The sequence below is a fragment of the Clupea harengus genome, chromosome 11 (genome assembly GCF_900700415.2).
Source record: "Clupea harengus chromosome 11, Ch_v2.0.2, whole genome shotgun sequence".
NCBI classification, from domain to species: Eukaryota; Metazoa; Chordata; class Actinopteri; order Clupeiformes; family Clupeidae; genus Clupea; species Clupea harengus.
Window position 1 is genome coordinate 18,801,881 of NC_045162.1, and position 20,159 is coordinate 18,822,039.

The 20,159-nt window shown below is 48.8% G+C and overlaps 1 protein-coding gene across 1 annotated transcript in view; it reads right to left on the reverse strand.

Annotated features, from left to right (window-relative positions):
* LOC105896139 (vacuolar protein sorting-associated protein 13B) overlaps window positions 1–20,159 on the reverse strand; it is a 338,344-nt gene that overhangs the window by 262,387 nt on the left and 55,798 nt on the right. The window contains 4 exon segments of the mRNA XM_042709212.1: window positions 8,150–8,274; window positions 12,517–12,711; window positions 13,009–13,178; window positions 15,550–15,744. Of these exon segments, the coding sequence (XP_042565146.1) occupies window positions 8,150–8,274; window positions 12,517–12,711; window positions 13,009–13,178; window positions 15,550–15,744 (685 nt within the window).

The following is a 20,159-nucleotide window of genomic DNA, read 5'->3' on the forward strand; positions in this document are numbered from 1 at the left end:
ATGTTTTCATCCAACACGTTGGAAAACACACACGACCAGCCCCACATCACAGCATCTAAGGGTGGGTGGGTGGGTGTGGGTGTGTGTGTGTGTGTGTGTGTGTGTGTGTGTGTGTGTGTGTGTGTATAGATATCAGTATATGTCTGAGTGTTTCTGGGTGTTTCTATGCGTGTTTGTGTGTGTGTGTGTGCGTGCGCATTGTGTGTGCGTGAGTGTGTGTATATACTTATGTCTGTGGGTATTTCTCTGTGTGTGCGTGTGTGTGTGTGTGTGTGTGCGTGTGTGTGTGTGCGTGTGTGTGTGTGTGTGCGTGTGTGTGTCTGTCAGAGAAGGAAAGGGAAATGGACTGCTTCAGTAACAGCCAGGCTCACTGCAGCCATCTTGCCCACCATGAATCCAAAAATTAAAGTCCAGAAGCCTCCCTGCTGTGTACGGGATTTTCTCTTGTTTTATTAAATGCTCCCAAATACATCTAATGATTCATAACACCTATAAAAATCACCCAAACCAACACCAGATGTAGCTGTACAACCTCAATGCAAACTCGGCCAATAAATATAAGTGACAAATGAGGCTGTGTTTTTTTCCTAAAGCATATGTAATCCTGCGGGCTCTCCAAGGTAGCCATGGTAATCAGGCTTTCCAGGACCCCCACCCCCCACCCCGCCAACCCCCAGCCTTGAAAATTCATACAAAACTGCAGCCCTTTTTGTCAGAATGCAGGAAGCAACACTCATTTCCAATCAAATGGCCGACCAATGACAACGCGAGCCACTGAGACACGGGCAGATGACTGACAGCCAACGTCCCGCCCTCCCTCGCATTCTCCGTCTTCCCATTGGTGGACTCGAGGTCGGGCCGCTCTAAGTCTGCAAACACTCGCGGTGGGTAAACGCGGCGCAGCAGAGAGAGCCGAGAGCGGTCTGGCCAGCGGGGCAAGCGGCGTAATGAGGCGGCACACCTCAGCTGGCAGCCTCTCAAGCCCCCGTGCAGCAGGACACTATATAAATCTCTCTCCTAACTAGCAGTCTAGACGACCCTCCCCTGCTTTCCCTTTCCCCCGGACCCTGGAGATGACTTCTGTACTGTGCTAATCAGGCTATTCTTAGAGCGCTGTGACCCTTCTACCCTTCACACTAAGGCCTGCCATGTGTTCATGCACTGATGATGGGGACATATTTCACACTCAACATCATACACTGTTTATTTTCAGATGATTCCGCAAAACCGCGACGGTAAAACAAACTGTTTATTAATGCAATGTTCTTTAGAAGGCCCAGGTTTGATGTTTAATTCAGTGTTACAGGGTTAGGATGGCTAAGTACCTGCAGGCTTACGTCTGGGTGAAAAGGTGCAATTTATTTAGTTCGCTTAGGGAGTCATTACAAAAGCATGCAGTACTTTTTGAATGTCTGTGTGTGTGTGTGTGTGTGTGTGTGTGTGTGTGTGTGTGTACTCTGTCCCCTAGAGGGTAGGAAAAGCACCTGCATGCTCACATTCGTCACCGCCCAAGTCATGCCAAGAGAAAAGAGCTGGCGTGCACTGCTCTTAAAAAACAACAAAAAAGAGAAAGATGAAAAAGGAAAAAAGAAAAAGCCTCATGCCACATCAAGGCTGAGTTACAGCCTGTGACGAGACCCGACGCTCTCCAGTTGGTGGGCTGGGAAGAGGGGGGGATTGAGGGGGGTTGGGAGGGGGGGCGTCTGGCCTCCAGCTTCGTCAGGTGGCCCCTCTTGGGAGACGTTAGCAGGGCACAGGGAGTGGGGCAGGGGGGTAGTGAACGATGCAGGTGGCACTGCTGTTACACCCCCCCACCAAACACACACACACACCCTATGCCCACCACACTGCAACTCACACACACACCTCTCTAACCCCCCCACACACACACATTTTGGTCCCCCTTGTTTTTTACAGGCACCCATTTTATCTGGGATAACAGGTTTAACAGCCGGGCCAATTGGGAGTCGCGGCGGGATCCCTGTGAAGTGAGCAGCCTCATGAGCTGCCTTTCATTACGCCTAAGCAGAGCCTGATGCAGCTCAGCTGCACTCTAATTCACTGCCAGTGAAAGTTCATTTAATGGGACTCCAGCTTTTTTCGCTCAGTGTGTGTGTGTGTGTGTGTGTGTGTGTGTGTGTGTGTGTGTGTGTGTGTGTGTGTGTGTGTGTGTGCGTGCGTGCACATGTGTGTGAGAGAGAGAGAGAGACTGTGTGTGGATAAGAGAGAGAGAGACAGAGAGAGATTGTGTGTGTGTGTGTGTGTGTGTGTGTGTGTGTGTGTGTGTGTGTGTGTGTGTGTGTGTGGTGTGTGTGTGTGTGTGTGTGTGTGTGTGTGTGTGTATGTGTTTGCATGCCCACTCGTAGAAGTTAATCACAGGTCTGAGACTGGGTTACCTTATGAGGCGATGTGCTCCCTCAGTAAAAGCCCAGCTTGCTCGGCACTGCCAATGAAACCAAATATGCCTGTGCTGAGCCAGTCCTCACCTACATCTCCAGCACTGGTCTCAGGTCATTCACGAGTCACACTTTCATTTAATGCATTTCTCCACTGTGGCTATGACAGGGACTAATCATCTTCTACTTCGACCAAAAGCTTACAGGACAGGTGCTGGGACAGGACTTACTGGTTAACCGTGGCACAGGCAGGCCCATAGTGACATATTAGCCACGGCTAGGCCAAACGCAGAGGACCCAGTGGGAGTGCACGAACTGTGCTTTCATGGTTGCCTTGGAAACTTAACCATTACCTGGGTCGGAGTGGTTCAGAGTATAACCTAGAGAAGGGGGGATGAGGAGAAGGAGGAGGAATATCACCGTTTGGTGTATGTGTGTGCGTGTGTGTGTGTGTGTGTGTGTGTGTGTGTGTGTGTGTCTAAATGAGCAGCAGTATGAGGACTGTGTCCATGTGTATATGTCTGTATGTTTGAGAGTGAATGTGTATCTCTCTCTGTGTGGTGTGTGTGTGTGTGTGTGTGTGTGTGTGTGTGTGTGTGGTGTGTGTGCGTGTGTATGCCCATGGGTGCATAGTGAGAGTGTGCTTTCATGTGGCTGCTGGAGAAGCCCCTGTAGAGCAGAAGGAACACGAGCTTGCAGCTCTCTGCCAAGTGATCTTGGGAAGGGGAGACGTGGCCTCAGTGGGCACACACAGGCCATTAAACTACTCCTGATCACCTGGCACAATGCTACACCCCTCTCTCACACCTGCTCTCACACACACTCACACACACACACACACACACACACACACACACAACACACACACACACACACACACACACACACACACACACACACACACACACACACACACACACACACACACACACACACACACACACACACACACACACACACACACACACGGCCCCCGCGGTGGGCACACTGACATCATCCCTCGCTGCGTGGCTCTTCTCCCCTGCTGCCCTAGCCGTCACATGCAGGGCGCTGATGGTGAATCCAGAGGCTGGATGTGAGATCTTATAGCTTCCCTCTTAACTCATGGAAAAAGCCGATACGGGAATCTATCCGCCCTGCAAAGCTACTGCTGGAGACAGACATAATAAGACCACGGCACAGGAATGTACACGCATGTGTGTGTGTGTGTGAGGCTGTGAATAGTGTATATACACGTCTCTGAAACTCACTGTGTGTGTGTGTGTGTGTGTGTGTGTGTGTGTGTGTGTGTGTGTGTGTGTGTGTGTGTGTGTGTGTGTGTGTTCACGTCAGAATCTGTGTGCAAGCTCTGTGCAACTTAACAAACTAAACATCTTGCCTGTTGTAACTCCCATTGTTGATGCAGCAGACAGAAAATAGAACTGCTAACCAGTCTCCTGCCCTGGGTCAAACATGGCAGCAATGGACAGAAGTATTAGCAGGCTAACTGCCAAGGCCCCTCCTCTGATCCACCCGCCACGCCCCCATGGTGTTTCAGCACTGAGGCAGCAGTACCAGACTATTAGCCATCCGCTGATCAGGTTGTGAATTATCTCCCCATTAACAACGCTAACGGATATGATGGGGTCACATAAGCGGATATGAGGGGGTCACATAAGGGACCCTTAAAACTACTTATAACTCCTTTATGATATAATATGAACAATAACACTGTTCAGGCTGTCAGGAAGTACAGTTCAGCTACAATAGACAATCATGCACCAAAGGGGTCTGATGCAATGGTCACAGACCTTCATATCACCGTAGGAAGCTACTGTCTGCTTTAACAGAGCACAACACCAAGACCAAAAGCCCACATCACAGAGAGTACTCCTCAGTGCAAAACAGACTGACACAAAACAACGCTGAGGAGGCAGGGAACACTTGCATCCCTTGATTGTGCCGACCCTTGTTTTATAGCACCCTGTTTAATGGTAAACCTCACAGTTTAATGCACCCGGACTCTGATCACCACCTGGATTCAGTTGCTCATATTATGAATGGATGTAAAACGTACAAGGGACTCTATACTACACCTTGTGACCATATTGTTGACTTCATGGCCACTGCTGTTAGTGCTGTCTACTAAGAGATGCATCTGGGCACAAGATGTGTTCTGTAACATCCCTAACACCCCTGATTTAGTTTTTGTAGATGGCCATCAAAAAGAAGCGACAGTCTTGTTATCTAAGTGATAGTGTCTTTGACTTCTACATGGACGTAGCCTTCTCTGACGTAGCCTTATCTGACAAATAGCCTTCTCTGACATATAGCCTTCTCTGACATATAGCCTTCTCTGAAACCCTTAGTTGCAAATATCCATGAGCTGGACTACAAATATAGGTTGGTGATTCTGATATTTGGCAGCCTTGGGCATATTCAGAAACTGAAAGTTACTGGTCTCCGATTGGCAGGCCTACCTAAGAAAAGTGCCAGACAGCTAACAAAATGTTGCTCCATCTCAGCTGTAACTGGTAGCCTTGCTGTGTGGCGCAGGCAACGTTTTCTGTGCCATTAAGGGTATATTATCTCTGGAATGCTATCCTCTTTAATGTTATCCTTTATGTTAGAAATGTGATTGGCGGATTCAAATAAAGAATTAAAGTGTGTGTGTGTGTGTGTGTGTGTGTGTGTGTGTGTGTGTGTGTGTGTGTGTGTGTGTGTGTGTGTGTGCAAGCGCACTCTTGCACATAAGGCTCTCACTCTCTGGTCTGAAGTATTCGCATACCTCAACCACAGGAACATGACATCTCTGAGAGGCTTGCGTCACACATGAAAAGGTTCCCAAGACAAATATAAATAAATTAAAATTAAACATTACCACCTGCCGGCCACTCTGTTGATCCAACGGCTGCATGTCACTCCGAACAAGACCTCACATTCATACCAAGACAGAAGGGGGGGAGGGGGGCGTAGAAGGAGGAGGAGAGGGTGTCACTCTTCCACCACCTCCCTCTCTCTCTTCTCTCCCTCTACCTCTCTCAGACTCCTTCTCTTTCTGTCATACCGGTTCACCGTCATACTTCAAACTGTGAACTGTCAGCTCTCGGTCGGGTGTCTGAGAGGAAGCCTAGCCTACGGTCAGCCAGGGTAAGAGGACTCACCGCGAGGCAGGAATGCCTCCGTTTAGTCATGGGGTCAAGTGTGAGATGCCAGAAAGAGAAACAATGTCTAGTTTTTTCCCCCCCCTTCTACTCTCCATTGCTTTCTTTCTTTTTTTTTCTTCCCCAAAACAACCCAAAATAGCAGGAGCCTGTTATTGCTCATAGGAGGGCAGGAGACACTTGAAAAAGCCCCAAACTGCTGCTCGAGGGTGGGGTGGGGTGTAGGGGGGTGCAGCTGGAAGCCGTCAGCGCATCGGAAGTCAGCTTCAGCAGCTTACAGCCACGCTAAAATCAAATGAGCTAGGAAAGGAATCCGACGCGCAGGACAAGGATGAGAGATAATCCTTTTGAACAAAGCACAGAGTAGATATTTGTGCGCTGCGCGGGGAGATGGAGCGAGTTCAGCGCTCGTCACCGGCTGCATTCTGGCTGTCAGGGAGCAGAGCGTAGGCCGTGTCGCTCCAGGTTCGGGGGTGCAGTCTAGCGTTCAAAAGCTGGATGAGAGGCACACATTCTTGTGTCAGTGAGGCTTTCGATGAGACCGTCACTGTTATTGCTTTTCTTGGTAAACCCCCTGGAAGGAAAAACACTCTGCGAGGGCATTGATCTTGACCGTCTGTGAGGGTGAGGAACGTACCGATTGTCAGGGAGAAGAACAACATCCGCTTTGACATCTGAATCTACTATCGCTGCAAACGTGCAAGCGCAGGCCGACGAGTCTGTTCATATCAAACACACAGCAAGCCTCTTATTGGGACCAGAGAGTGGGGAGCAGAGGCAACAGAGCCGCTGTGGTTAGGACTGGTGTGCTCAGAGAGAGAGTGTGTGTGTGTGCTCAGAGAGAGAGTGTGTGTGTGTGTGTGTGTGTGTGTGTGTGTGTGTGTGTGTGGTGTGTGTGTGTGTGTGTGTGTGTGTGTGTGTGTGTGTGTGTGTGTGTGTACCCTGTGTGCAGGCAAAGTCAAAACCATATGCGTATCTGACATGTTTAAATCCAAACTAATTGAGCGAAATCGATTCCCAAGCAGATGTTTTATAAGTACTGCTTTTACAGACCCTGAAACACAGGGTTGTGTGTGTGTGTGTGTGCATGCATGCATGCGCGTGTATGTGTGCGTGTGCGTGTACGTGTGTGTACATGTGTGTACATGTGTGTGCGTGATCATAAGGGCACAGGTAAGCCTTAAGAGGGAGCATTTACAGGATGGCTCTCAGATGTCCAGTGAAGGGCAAACAGTAGGACAGAGCCACTTTCATCTTCAGCACTCAACTGCACTTGCTGATCCCACTGCTGACGCCAATGTCCTTTCCCCAAGTGAGGTTTTCCATAGTAACATTAAATCCATTTAAAACAGGAACTTAGAAATATATTTCCCCCTCGCCACAGAGCTGGTAAAACACAGAGGAGGGAGACATAAAACCGGGAAATATTTTATGTTTGCTGAATTCTTTCGTAATTATCTGGAGGGGATTTTATATTTTTTTGAAAGAAAAAAAAAGTGAAAAGAACAGAAACAAAGCGAGCACTTGCTGAAGCATTCCCTGCCGCCTTTTTTCTTGCTGTTGGTTTCCTCCGAGGCTGCCGTGCCTGCACACTCATCCATCATGTCGGGGGAAACCCACATGCCTCTGCCCGCAGAACAGAGCAGAGCAGAGCAGTCTCTCTCTTAATGCACAAGCCCAGCAGAGCCCAGCAGAGCCCAACAGAGTCCAACAGAGTCCAACAGAGCCCAGCAGAGCCCAGCAGAGCCCAACAGAGCCCAGCAGAGCCCAGCAGAGCCCAGCAGAGCCCAACAGAGCCCAACAGAGCCCAACAGAGCCCTGCGCAGCGTAGAGTGGCTCACAATGGCCTCCCCAAACTTCCCCCTTTTTTTGGGAGATTATCATCGTCACAACACATGTTTGGCGACTGGAGCAGGCACTGTGAGCTTCCAGGAGCAGTGACACACTCGCCCTGATGGGATGGTGCTCGGCTCCCATAGCCAAAGGTGACCCGCTGCCACTGTGGTCCACATCACCCCATCACACACACACTCACAAACACACTCTCTCTTTCTCTCTCATATACAGTATTCTGATATAGACCTATTTATTCATATAGACCTATCTTACTCTACACATATATACAAACCAACTTGCACACAAAAACTCTGCTCAGAGGTATGCTACTCACTGCAGCTCTGTGTGAGAACTGGGAATATCCTATCCTAACAGGCCGTGCAGACCAGAGCGGATGCTTGTGGTCCAATATGGCCATGAACTCGCACATAGCTCAGCTCCTCACTAAAAACACAAACTGACACACAAATAGACAAACCCGGGGTGTGACATAGTGTGTGCTAAAATATCTCACTGGCTGTTTTTAGAAGGAATTTTTCTTGCTCGCTCCTCCCCAGTGCATATTATGCGCGGCATTTATGGGACACGATAATGGGACATTTTAATGAGTTATCGCTGCAGAAATGTGTTCCGGGGGATAAAATGGTCATGAACAGCCCAGACTTTTCACTGCATGAATGTTTGAGACGCAGTGTTTTCACGCCGCAGGGACAGGACTTGGATCCCGGGCGAGTGAGCGGGGGGGGGGGGGGGGGACGGACTGCGGGGACTCACCAGTAGGCGGGCAGGCGGAGCAGCTTCCCGTACAGAGCCGTGCTGAAGGACGGGATGATGGGAATCAGAGGGAGGAAGTTGCTCTCGGCGTCCATGGAGCTCAAGCCCACCTGGAATCCAAACACCTGGAGGAGAAAGAGAGGGAGAAGAGGTTAAACAGGGGGATGAGAAAAAGGGGAAAAGTGAAAAAAGGAAAAGAAAACGAGAGCAGGAGGAGAGCAGAGAAATGAGGAGAAGAGAGGGTGGAGAGGAGGAGTGAGGAGGCAGGAGAGAAGCGCCAAGGAGAGGGAAGAAGAGGAGAAAGGAGAGAGAGAGAGGAGGAAAGCCAGTCAGCTCAGTCTGTGCCCAAACCAACCACTTGAAAAAATAATTGAGCTAATTGTTTGGCTGGGAGCTGCATCAAGAATAAAGCCCCGTCTGATTCCTCTGATCTTTCAGCGGCGGCCGCGGAGCCATCCCCAACATTCTGCCTGCGGATCCCACACATTTCACCTCACATAAACCACCCTCGCCGCCAGCTGAAAAACACCTCATTGAGTTTCAGATCTTCACATTTCAACAGTTACGCTTTTTTACCAGCGCAACCACAGATAGCTATGACGACTCGCAATGAATAAAGAGGAGGGGTGGGAAAAAAACATCTACTGACAGCACTTGGACTATTTGATTAATTAAATTAGGGAACTCTGTCGCGGATAAGCCATGTATGAAAATATTTTTACAGGGCAGATGAGGTCTTTCCAAGCTCTTGGGTACACATTAAAAAAAAACAGCCCTTAAGTAATCCTACCAGCTCCTCCGACAGTTAAGGTCTAAAGGCCAGTCAATCTAAACACAGTCCCTTTAACTAACCACATGCCTTTTAATAATAACCAAATTAGCCATGCTCCTTATTCACACACTCAATCGCTCTCTCAGGATCTGTCTCTCATTCACTCATACACACACACACACACACACACACACACACACACACACACACACACACCACACACACACACAGGAATATCGGTCCTGTGTGTTTACATACACAGACCTTAATAACTGACATGCAGACACAAGCCATCGTTAATATGCAGCATTAGAGGAGGACCAGAGCCAGCTGTGAAAACAACAACTGTGCCCTCAGCTGCCAAGTGTCCACGTAGCCTGAAGCACGTAGCCTGTAGCCTGTAGCACGTAGCCTGGGCTAAAAAGCCAGAGCCTAGCACCAGACACCACTTGATCACATCTCACAAACGCCTGCACTTGACCAAGACTTTCATTTCACAGCAGTCAACCTTAACATTAATGAACCAATTCATGTAAGGAAATGGCCCCTGCACTTCCTGTGTGTTTTTACACTACTTTTTCTACTTTCTACGGCATGTATGTTCAGCTACATCTGAAGCTTAGGATTGTCACACTTATTTTCCTCCTTAACCTACTGTTGCCATGGAGAAAAGTGTCCACCAAATGGATTTTTATGAATGTAAACCTGAGGGAAGACGACACTTTTTCACAGCACTTTTAAAGTGTGAAAAGACGTTGCTAGCCGTGTTCTGGGGTCTGGCGTTGAGCCAGAGTAAATGAAAAACAAGACTTCATTCTACTGAAAGTCACGCTGGATAAAGGCACAATGTCGAAGCACAATGCTGTAACGCAATGTAAATTTAAAGCACACAGGCAAATGTATGCACTTTTTATTCAACATCTGCAGTTTTTAACTACATCCAAAAAAGTGCTGGAATTCATTCTTGTTATTTTTCAGCATCCTCAATGTACTTTTCCATGAGTGCAATACGTCTGTGCACATTCACGCTCCCCTGAGAATTGAGTCTGGAAAATAGGGAATTTGTTATGGTGTTCTAAAGCAGACACAACAGCGGAGAAAATGGAGCGCGCCCAACTAACAAACCTGTTTCGCCAGACCATTTTGAAAGACCAAGAAATTCTTTTGAAAAAAAGAAGGTTTAAAAGGTCAGAAAACCATCCATTATTGTTACCGCTTGTGCAATGCCGACACACCTAGATTAGCGGATAGATGGAAAGAGACCAACCAAACTAAAGCCATTAGGGGAAATACATTATAAGGGCCCCTGGAATAATTATGGCCCTATAATTCAACCCACTTTCATTTCTAACAGTGGTTGAAAAGGTCGTGACCTCCTGTCAGGCCCATTGATGTCCATCAGTTCCATCAGAGATGAGGGGGGTCTGTTTGTTTATGTTAACGGCCAGACACTCTTCCTGCTCTTGCGCTGCCCTTTCTCCTCTCCTCTCGGCTGGAGAGAGAGACGGAAGAAGACGCTCCTGCAGAGATGCCCCCCCAACCATCATCACTCTTTCCACCCGCCACCCCAGATAGCAGCTCTTTGACCCTGGTCCACACCTGATGCGGCCCTGATCTGGCGTGGCTCCGGGCCAACATCAGCCCTTCTGATGCTTACACCTCTGGTCCACAGTCTCTGAGTGAGCCCTAGTCTTCCAGGCCTGAGCAGACACCTATGTCAGCCCGGCTCTACACCCACTCTGGCACCGTCACGCCTATGCCTGCCTGTCACACACACGTCAGCCTGGGACCTCTGATCACATCCCATTCTGAAGCAGCCCGTCTGACAGCCTCTCAACACCTCTCCATGAGTCATCACAGTCTCCAGAACACTATATAACACTTAGAGTAGTCTATCAATACAGCATCGGCCTCCCCAGATCTTTATCAATGCTACCAGTGAGTTTTGTGTCTGACTCATGCAGTAGCTCAACTTTTCGACAAGACGACTGATCGACCCAACTGTGAATGTGTATCAGTTTGCCACCTGCTTGTCCTGTTCGGGACAGATAGCTGATTGGAACACGATGGGGATAAGAACTGGGCTTTAGAACTCTGAGTTATCACATGACAGGGGGTGGCAGATAGCAGGGTAGTTTTCCGTAGATAGCGGCTCTGCTGGTGATCGTCACGGTGACCAGGCTTTTCAGCAGCTAAGCCCTGACCCCGGGATGACACCCAATGATAAGTCGCTGTCAGGCTGGCCTGGAAAACATCCGAAACTTAGGAAAGCACCTTATTCCACTTCCTCAGACAGGAGTCTTCGAGTCTTCAGCCAATGACTACCAGTTACATTCCCCTTTCCAGAGCCCCTGGTAGAGCTTTTTCTAGGGCAGTGACCTATCCCTGAGGGTCAATAGGGTTTTTTAACAGGAAAATTCAGTGTGCTAGTTTGGTGTGGCACCACAGACAAGAAAAATGGAGGACTTCACCACGTAGTCTCCGCAGAATTTCACATTTCTGCCATTTGGGCTCAGAGAAACAGCTCAATCTACAACGAGAAGCCATGTTTCTCTTGGCATGCTCACAAGTCTCAAATCAAACACAAACGGAACACAGAGATCTCTGAGAAACGAACAATGTGTGTATGAGCCTCAGACAACAGAGGAACGGAGATGTGACTGAAGCCACCTGAGTCTGACCCGTGGACGCAACACTTTGTCCTCTGTCCATTAAAGGTGCAGTCCGCCTAATACACTTTCTCCTCTGTCCATTAAAGGTTCAGTTCGCCTAATACACTTTCTCCTATGTCCATTGAAGGTACAGTCCGCCTAATACACTTTTTATCGACACTGCCTAAAGAGTCCTGTAAACACAGTTGCTTGGACAGAGCCATACAAATATTCAGCCTATCGATACCTTGTTTCAGAGGCACGGAAGAGATATGTGTAATTTGATTGGCTGTTGAGCTCAAATATCACCAACGTTTCGCGAAAATCAGAAGCACAGACTCTGTCTTTAAAACACCCTCACTCTGACCCAAGTTAGGACAGCTGGGGTGACGTCACCCGCTGTGACTCTTTCCTAGCACCTCATTAGGCAGATGTGGTAAACAGCTTGGGACGCTTCCTCAGGAGGTGTCCACTAGGCGAGTCATTTGTCTTCTAAATTCAAAATGCAATCAATGGAAGGGATAAACAATTCCTGTCCAGTACTTTTCCAGGAGTTGTGTGCGTATTGTAACAACAACGGTAAACTTAGTAAAATATTGCTAGCATATTACCATACTAAAATTACATATGCCTACCTGTGTGGGTGTGTGTGTGTGTGTGGGTGTGTCTCACCTTGAAGTAGCAGTGTGCATTGCCAGTGATACAGAAGGTTATCAGATGGATAGCTGAGAGGGTGAGAGGGTGTGTGTGTGTGTGTGTGTCTATCTCACCTTGAGTTATCAGTGTCCACAGCAATGATTCAGTGGGTTATCGGAGGACTGGCCAAGTGTGTGTGTGAGTGTGTGCGCTCATGTGTGTGTGTGTGTGTGTGTGTGTGTGTGTGTGTGTGTGTGTGTGTGTGTGTGTGTCTAAGTGTTTGTGATTGGAGTGTGTGTGACTCTCACCTTGAGGTAGCAGTGTGCGTAGCAGTGATGCAGCAGGTTATCGGAGGGCTGGGAGAGGCTGCTGGCGGCGCTGACCAGCTCAGGGGCATACATGGGCTCCGAGTGCTCCAGGTTGACCCGCTCCACCAGCAGGCGAAGCACCGGCAGCGGCCGCACTGCCTGGAACACCGGAGCACTGACCTGGGGAGGGGGAGTCTGGGGGGGTGGCATCAGGGAAAGTAGAGCTGCAGTCACGACATGCTTAACATATCAGCAGTCTATCACACATATATGGAAATAATACACAACGTGGCATATGCTTGGCTTGCAGTTTGTGGTCTGGCCGTCTATTCGCAGGAGTATGTGTGTGTGTATGTGTGTGTGTGTGTGTGTGTGTGTGTGTGTGTGTGTGTGTGTGCATATGCATGCATGTGTGTGTTTTTGTGTATACATGCTTGAGTGACTGTATTGTTTGTTTGTGTGTGTGTGTGTGTGTGTGTGTGTGTGTGGTACCTTGTGTCTCATGATGAGGGGCAGGACGGTGTGTAGAAGGTTGAACTCGGCCATGCAGAGAGTGACGGAGATGCTGAGTAGCGTGACGGAGGTGAGGCGTGTGGGGATGAACTCCTCCAGGGCAGCCAGCTCCTCCTGGGTGGGGGGCGCCCGGCTCTCTTCCACCACATCTGCCACACACACACACACACACACACACACACACACGCCATGATAATCAACTCCCCACTTCACTCAGACTCAGCTTCCCTGCCTGTTCCCCAGATGTCAGCTAATGCTAAGATGTGTATTTGCATTCACACTTACATTTACATCAGCTTCATTTAAAGTCATTCCTTTAGCAGACACTTAAGTCATCCAGCGTGACTTGCAGTGAAAGTGAGGTATATATTTAATCAGCGTGTGTGCTGTCTGGGATTGGACCCATAGCCTCAGTGATGTTAGCACCTCGCTCTACCAGTTGAGCTAACAGGAACGGCGCTAACCCTGTAGAGGGTCTGGCCCAGGTCTACCCCAAGTCTGGCATGGATCTGGCGGACCACCAGGATCAGGGCCAGAACTGTTAACGGAGTTAGCCTGAATGCATGGCTGTGTGTGGGTCAGGGGCAGTTCAGCTGGATGCTGTTGCAGCGCTCCGAGGTGGGCTTTAAACCTGATCCCAGCGCCTCCCCACTCCTCTGGCAGCTCCCCTCACTAGAGTGCAGCTCCGCTGGCCTGGCAAGGCCCACTCTCAGGGACTGGATGCTAACGGCTAACGGCTAACAGCCCCCACCCACCCCCAATATAAACACTCACTCTCTGAAGCTCAGCAGACGCAGGCAGGACACTGACCCGTGAAGACAGACAACAGGCAAAACAAACAAATAAACAAACAAAAGACAAAAACAAAAAGCTTTTGCATGTATCTGGGTCTCATCACAGATGCAACGCTTGGCTTTCCACATATTGCTATTTGGCAGGGGTCTTAAAAAAAAAAAGAGAACGCTACACACACTGTGAGTAATTTGCTGCTTGGAGTGGCCTGCATTAGAGAAGGAGGTCAGGCACTTATTGAAAAGCTCAAACGCTCGGGCCAACTTGGCACCGCTCACTGCGGCTCAGATTCTTCTGGACAGCGGATCTTCCTGGGCTTCAGGCGAGGAAGGTGAGAGAGAGGGAACGAAAGAAAGAAAGAGGGAGGGAGGGAGAGAAAGAGAGAGAGAGAGGGGAGAAGGAGAAAGAAAGCTTGCAAGAGAAAAGCAAAGAAGACATGAGAGACTGGAGAGGAAAGAGAAGAGAGAGGACAGAAAGAGAGAAAATGAGAGCAAAAACAGAGACCCAGACCAACAACAAAAAAGAAAGGCAGTGAGTGTTCTGTCATCCCACTGACCTTAACCCACTCCAGGGTGGATGTATAGGAAGGCTGACCCCCTCTTCCCCCAAAAACACCAGAGCAGCTGTCCAGCAAATGACTACCAGACAACGAGGAGGACGGGCACGCTTCCCCGACTCGACCCCCCGAAAAAATCTGTCTTTCCATGGGCCCGCATCCTCCGCTGAGAGCAAAGCTCTTCCTCCTAGCTGGAGGAGCGTGCGCGCACAATAGAGGCAGGAATCCGCTGCAGCCTTTGATGGGCCCTAATTACTCTATTTATTGCAGATGCGCAATAATTGAAAGCAACGGATGTTATGGTTTCGCAAAATTCAAACTCATTTCTCCCCCCCCCCCCCCCGAAATTCCATACGCACATTGCGCGCAGCGGCTTTCCAAACATCCCGGCGAAGCTAATCAAAAACCGCAGCGCTGCCAAGTGCCAAGCGCCAGGCGAAGCAGGGCCCCTGCTCTGGCCACCGGCTCCCGGAGTTTCCCCAAACAGGTCCCTGTTTACCAAAGCCCCACAATTGGTCGGCTGGTTTTTGTGACAGCTCGGTAATTGGTCGGTTGCATTGTGATGACACAGCAGTTAAGGAGCGGCTGTGCCTGATGCCAAAACATGGCGGCCTGCCCCTCGCCGCATGCGGCACACAGCGCGCAGACACGGAGCTGCTTGGACATGGGGTTGGAGACATCACTCATGAGTTGTTTTTCATATGAAGAGGGGGGAGGGAGGGAGGGAGTCAAACATTCGCTCGCAGAACTGAGAGACCTCAGAGTGACCAGAGCGCATTTACCAGTGTGGACCAAGGTGTGAAAAGACTCTTAAACTCTGCTTTATAGAGCACATTCCCTCATGTGAAATGGAGTTTTTTTTTGGAGAGGAATGGCTCCCACAGATGTGGCTGTTGGAGAGTTGTTGGCCCTGTGGTAGACTGGGGGTCTCTCTCTCTCTAACTCTCCCTCCCTCCTTTTTTTCTCTCTCTCTCTCTTTCTCTCTCTCTCCTGTCTTTTTCTCCTCTCATTTGCTGTCTTACTCACTCTCTCTGACGGTCTCTCTCACTGACTATCTCTACCTTTGTTTATCTCTGGCTGGCTGCCTATCTCTCTGTCTATCTTTCTCTCTGTATCTTTCTCTCTCTCTATCTGTCTGTCTTTCTCTCTTTGTCTCGCTCACTCATTCTTACCTGGCTGGGGTCGGCAGTAGGGCTCATACTCGTGGTCCAGGGCACAGGCCACCATCTTGAGGATGCGGTGCACAGCGCTGCTATGGAGACGCACGTCCACAGGACCGACCACCATCCGCTTTATAGACGACTCCTGTGTCGGTGGCGTCGGCTCCTCCTTACCCGCTGACGAGAAGTCCTGAGACCCTATACACACTAAAACACACACAAACACACACACACACACACACACACACACATTCTCTGTTAAACAGATGAGCAGACGTTTATAGGCCCATGAAATCTAACTAACGACCAGATGTTGATTAGAAATAATATGCAAAATATTAAAGTTAACAAATGCATAATTACACACACACTCATATGCATAAACCACACACACACACACACACACACACACATATGCATAAACCACACACACACACACAAAAACAACAGAAAGAGTAAATAAGCCCCTCCACAAGTTCACCAATCACAACTGTATAAACAGACTAAGATAAACATGAACTCGTGGACAAAAACATCAAACTGAAACTGAGCACAGGCAACACCGAGCACACAGCAGAGTAACACAGTGTGAGTGTAGATGGAGTAACACAGTGTGAGTGTAGATAGAGTAACACAGTGTGAGTGTAGACAGAGTAACACAGTGTGAGTGCAGACAGAGTAACACAGTGTGAGTGTAGACAGAGTAACACAGTGTGAGTGTAGATGGAGTAACACAGTGTGAGTGTAGACAGAGTAACAGTGTGAGTGTAGACAGAGTAACACAGTGTGAGTGTAGACGGAGTAACACAGTGTAAGTGTAGACAGAGTAACAGTGTGAGTGTAGATGGAGTAACACAGTGTGAGTGTAGATAGAGTAACACAGTGTGAGTGTAGATAGAGTAACACAGTGTGAGTGTAGACAGAGTAACACAGTGTGAGTGTAGACAGAGTAACAGTGTGAGTGTAGACAGAGTAACACAGTGTGAGTGTAGATGGAGTAACACAGTGTGAGTGTAGACAGAGTAACACAGTGTGAGTGTAGATAGAGTAACACAGTGTGCGTGTAGATAGAGTAACACAGTGTGCGTGTAGATAGAGTAACACAGTGTGAGTGTAGATAGACTAACACAGTGTGCGTGTAGATGGAGTAACACATTGTGAGTGTAGATAGACTAACACAGTGTGAGTGTAGATAGAGTAACACAGTGTGCGTGTAGACAGACTAACACAGTGTGAGTGTAGATAGACTAACACAGTGTGAGTGCAGACAGACGGGCGGGACAGGCAGACAGGCTGCCAGCAGCTGCAGGTGCAGCAGCGCCATCACCAAGGCCAGAGACAAGGCAACGGCAACCTGGGGACCCACTTTCCCTGCAGGAGAACCGGTTCTGGTTCTAGTTCTGCTTTCTGATTCAGCATGGCACGCCTGGATAAGGGCCCGGCTGTGCAGGGGGAGCCCCTATTTCTCAGGTTTAACGGGGGGTTGTGCACCCCGCAGCAGAGAGACGGGCGGGTCGGCTGATTTACGCTCACCACGCCACGCAAACGACGCCCTGAGAGACGTCTAGTGGCTTTACGGCCGAATGAACGAAAGAACGAGCAAGCGAGCGCGAGTGTGATGCTGGGTCTGCTCAATGCTACCCTGAGGCGAGATGGATATTCCAAATGTCTGCTCAGTAATTCTCTCACTCTATTTCACACACACACACACACACACACACACACACACACACACACACACACACACACACACACACACACACACACACACACACACACACACACACACACACACACACACACCTCCCTTCATTCTATACTGATGAAACAGAGGTTAGCCTTAAACCCACAATCCTCTGCAATAAAACCAGTGAAATTGAAGGTAAAAGGGAGAGAGGGGGAGTGAAGGAAAAAAGGGGGGGTGGGGGGGTTATAGAGTGCTTGAGTTTGCCCTAGTCTCATTAAGTCTGTTCTCTTCAAACCAAACACTTTTCAGAGTTCACGGAGACGGAGGCAAATATCACTTTGCCCCTGCACTGGGTTCAAATTGTGAGAGAGGTGAATGAGAGGAGAGAGAGAGAGAGAGAGCGAGAGAGAAAGAATATAAAAAAGTTGCAGCAGGCGATGTCACTTCCTCTTCCCATTTTGGCTGGGGTGGATTAAGCCTAATATCAAACATATGGCATCACTTACAGCAGATGAGGGATTGAGGGATGGAAATTAGGCGGGATTTAATAGAATTAGAGGTGTCTTCCATTTTCTCACTCGCTGCTCCCAGCTCCAACGTGAAGTCAACACAGAGAGCCGGGGCCCAGTCAAGCACGGGCCAGAGAGGGGGCCAAGCTGGCCCGGCTCGGGTTACGTTTACCAAGTTTAAGACTCCGGTTCCGGTGGCAACGGCCACTAGTCTGCCTGGGTCGCCGCAGGACGGTCGGAAAAGAAGGGGAAGAAGGAGAGGAGGAGAGAGGGGAGGCATTCCGATCAGAGAGTGTAATATTAGAGCTTCTGGGAGAGGCCACGGCTGACACTTATCCCTCTGTTCTGAAATGAGTTTGACAGCTGAAGCCCGCCGTATCTGTGTTGTCTTTTCATTTAGGTGATTATGAGACGGAAGGCAAGGGTGACAGCGTTCTCAAGAGAGAGAGAGAGAGAGAGAGAAAGAAAAAAAGAAAGAAAGAAAGAAAGAGGGAGAAGGACAAAACATCCAAAAAGAGCGTAACCACAAGCATACCACTTACTAATCATAAAGAAATTCTCATCAGGTTTTAATGGTGGCCGTTTTTAGATCTCCAGGCTGTCTTTTATTAATCTACTCCAGAGGGAGAGCATAGCCCATCAGTCACTGACATCACCAGTGCCTGCCTCGTTAGCTCGTTATCCTAAGTGAGAGAAATGGCCTTTTAATCAATGCTGGGTCATAATGGCTTCATTTGCGCAAGTGACAACACCGCATATCTGAGGCATTAGCTCGAATTAACCAAAGACTTGGAAACAATCACAGAGAGCAAACCAATGCACCAGGAAGCCATTATCACCTCACCGTGTGTTTGCATGACCCTTGGTGACATGTGGGCCACAGACACTTGCCATGGCAACGCCAGCGCTCCGGCTGGATTCAATCAGGTGACCTTTAGAGCTCATCAAGGCGCTGCTTAATTGCAGTGTTTCGCATGCATTGGAAACCGCCAAAACCTCAAAACTCAAATGGGATTTTAATCCATTTATCACCCCTGGAAAAGCATGCAGTACATGCCTGCCTGTACCCTTAAGTTTAGTTTATGCTCACCATTACAGTCCTTGTGCATGGCGGCACATGCCAAAAGTAACGTCATTTCGGCTGGCGCTCTGCGCACTTTGGTGTAGTTGCAGCTGGTCGCACACTTCCCAATTCTTGCAATCTGGCGCGCACGGCACGACTGGTGCATTCAGAACATGGATGGCTTCTCAAGATGAACTTGCATTTAGCAATGATGAATTTTGCATTTAGGCTGTGCTCACACCTAACACCTTTTCCTGATGAAAACTCAAAAATTTGCATTTAGGCTGTGCTCACACCTAACACCTTTTCCTGATGAAAACTCAAAAATTTGCATTTAGGCTGTGCTCACACATAACACCTTTGCCTGATGAAAACTGCTGGACATCAAAAAAATGAAAATAAACAGCCCCATAATACCATTGGTCTTTTGTTACCATAAACACTTTGTTTACCTTGAGTTAACAATGGGTAACAGGCTAGTATTGCTGGCAACTTTTAGGACCTGTCGAGACAGAGCATAAGTGAGATTTATCCTTTTGTCTTGGGTCGTTGCCAGGATAAGGACGTTTCAGGTTATGTATTTGGGTTATTGAACATATTAATTGAACTGATTCAAAAACTGATACACTGGAGTGTATGTGAGTGTGGATGGAATCCTTTTTTGGGGAGTCCTAATTAAATTGGTGTAAGTGAGATGAACTCCATACGTATCTGTACAGAGCTGCGCTTGTCGGGCAGGTTTCTTGGTGCCACTTCTACCCAAAAATTAGATCAAAGGCTGAGACAAATATAACATCTCAGTGAGCTGGGTGGGGTAAAACACTTGATCTTTACAAAAAAAAACGTATATGCACCCAAATACTCACACACACACACACACACACACGCTTATTTCAGATCTCTCAGCTTGTGCAAGCACTTTAAGCTGAAGCTGAAATCTCTGACATCAGTCCACACCTCCCCCAACCCAAAGAAGAGTGAGTGACACCAAATTAGCCAAGAGGGCTTGTTCACTTTCTCAACAGCCACAGATAGAAGTAGAGAAAGACACACACAGAGCGACAGAGAGGGAGAACGAGAAAAAGAGAGGGAAGGAGGTCTGAAGGGGGAGATGGAAAGGGGGGGGGGGGGGGGGTTGAGGAGGGAAGTGTATTAACAAGCAGAAGAAAGCGAGCTTCTCAAATAGGTGTCAAGGCAGTCTAAACAGTGGTGACAGCTCAGCTCGCCTGAAGGTAGGCTTTGGGGGTGAGCGAGAGGACACGCAGGTCAGGGGCCAGGTGGCTGCACCCTACACCGAGAAAAGACACTCTTTTGTCTCCTCACGTTGGACGGCTTGTTGGAGCGAGAGAGGGAAGAAGGGAGG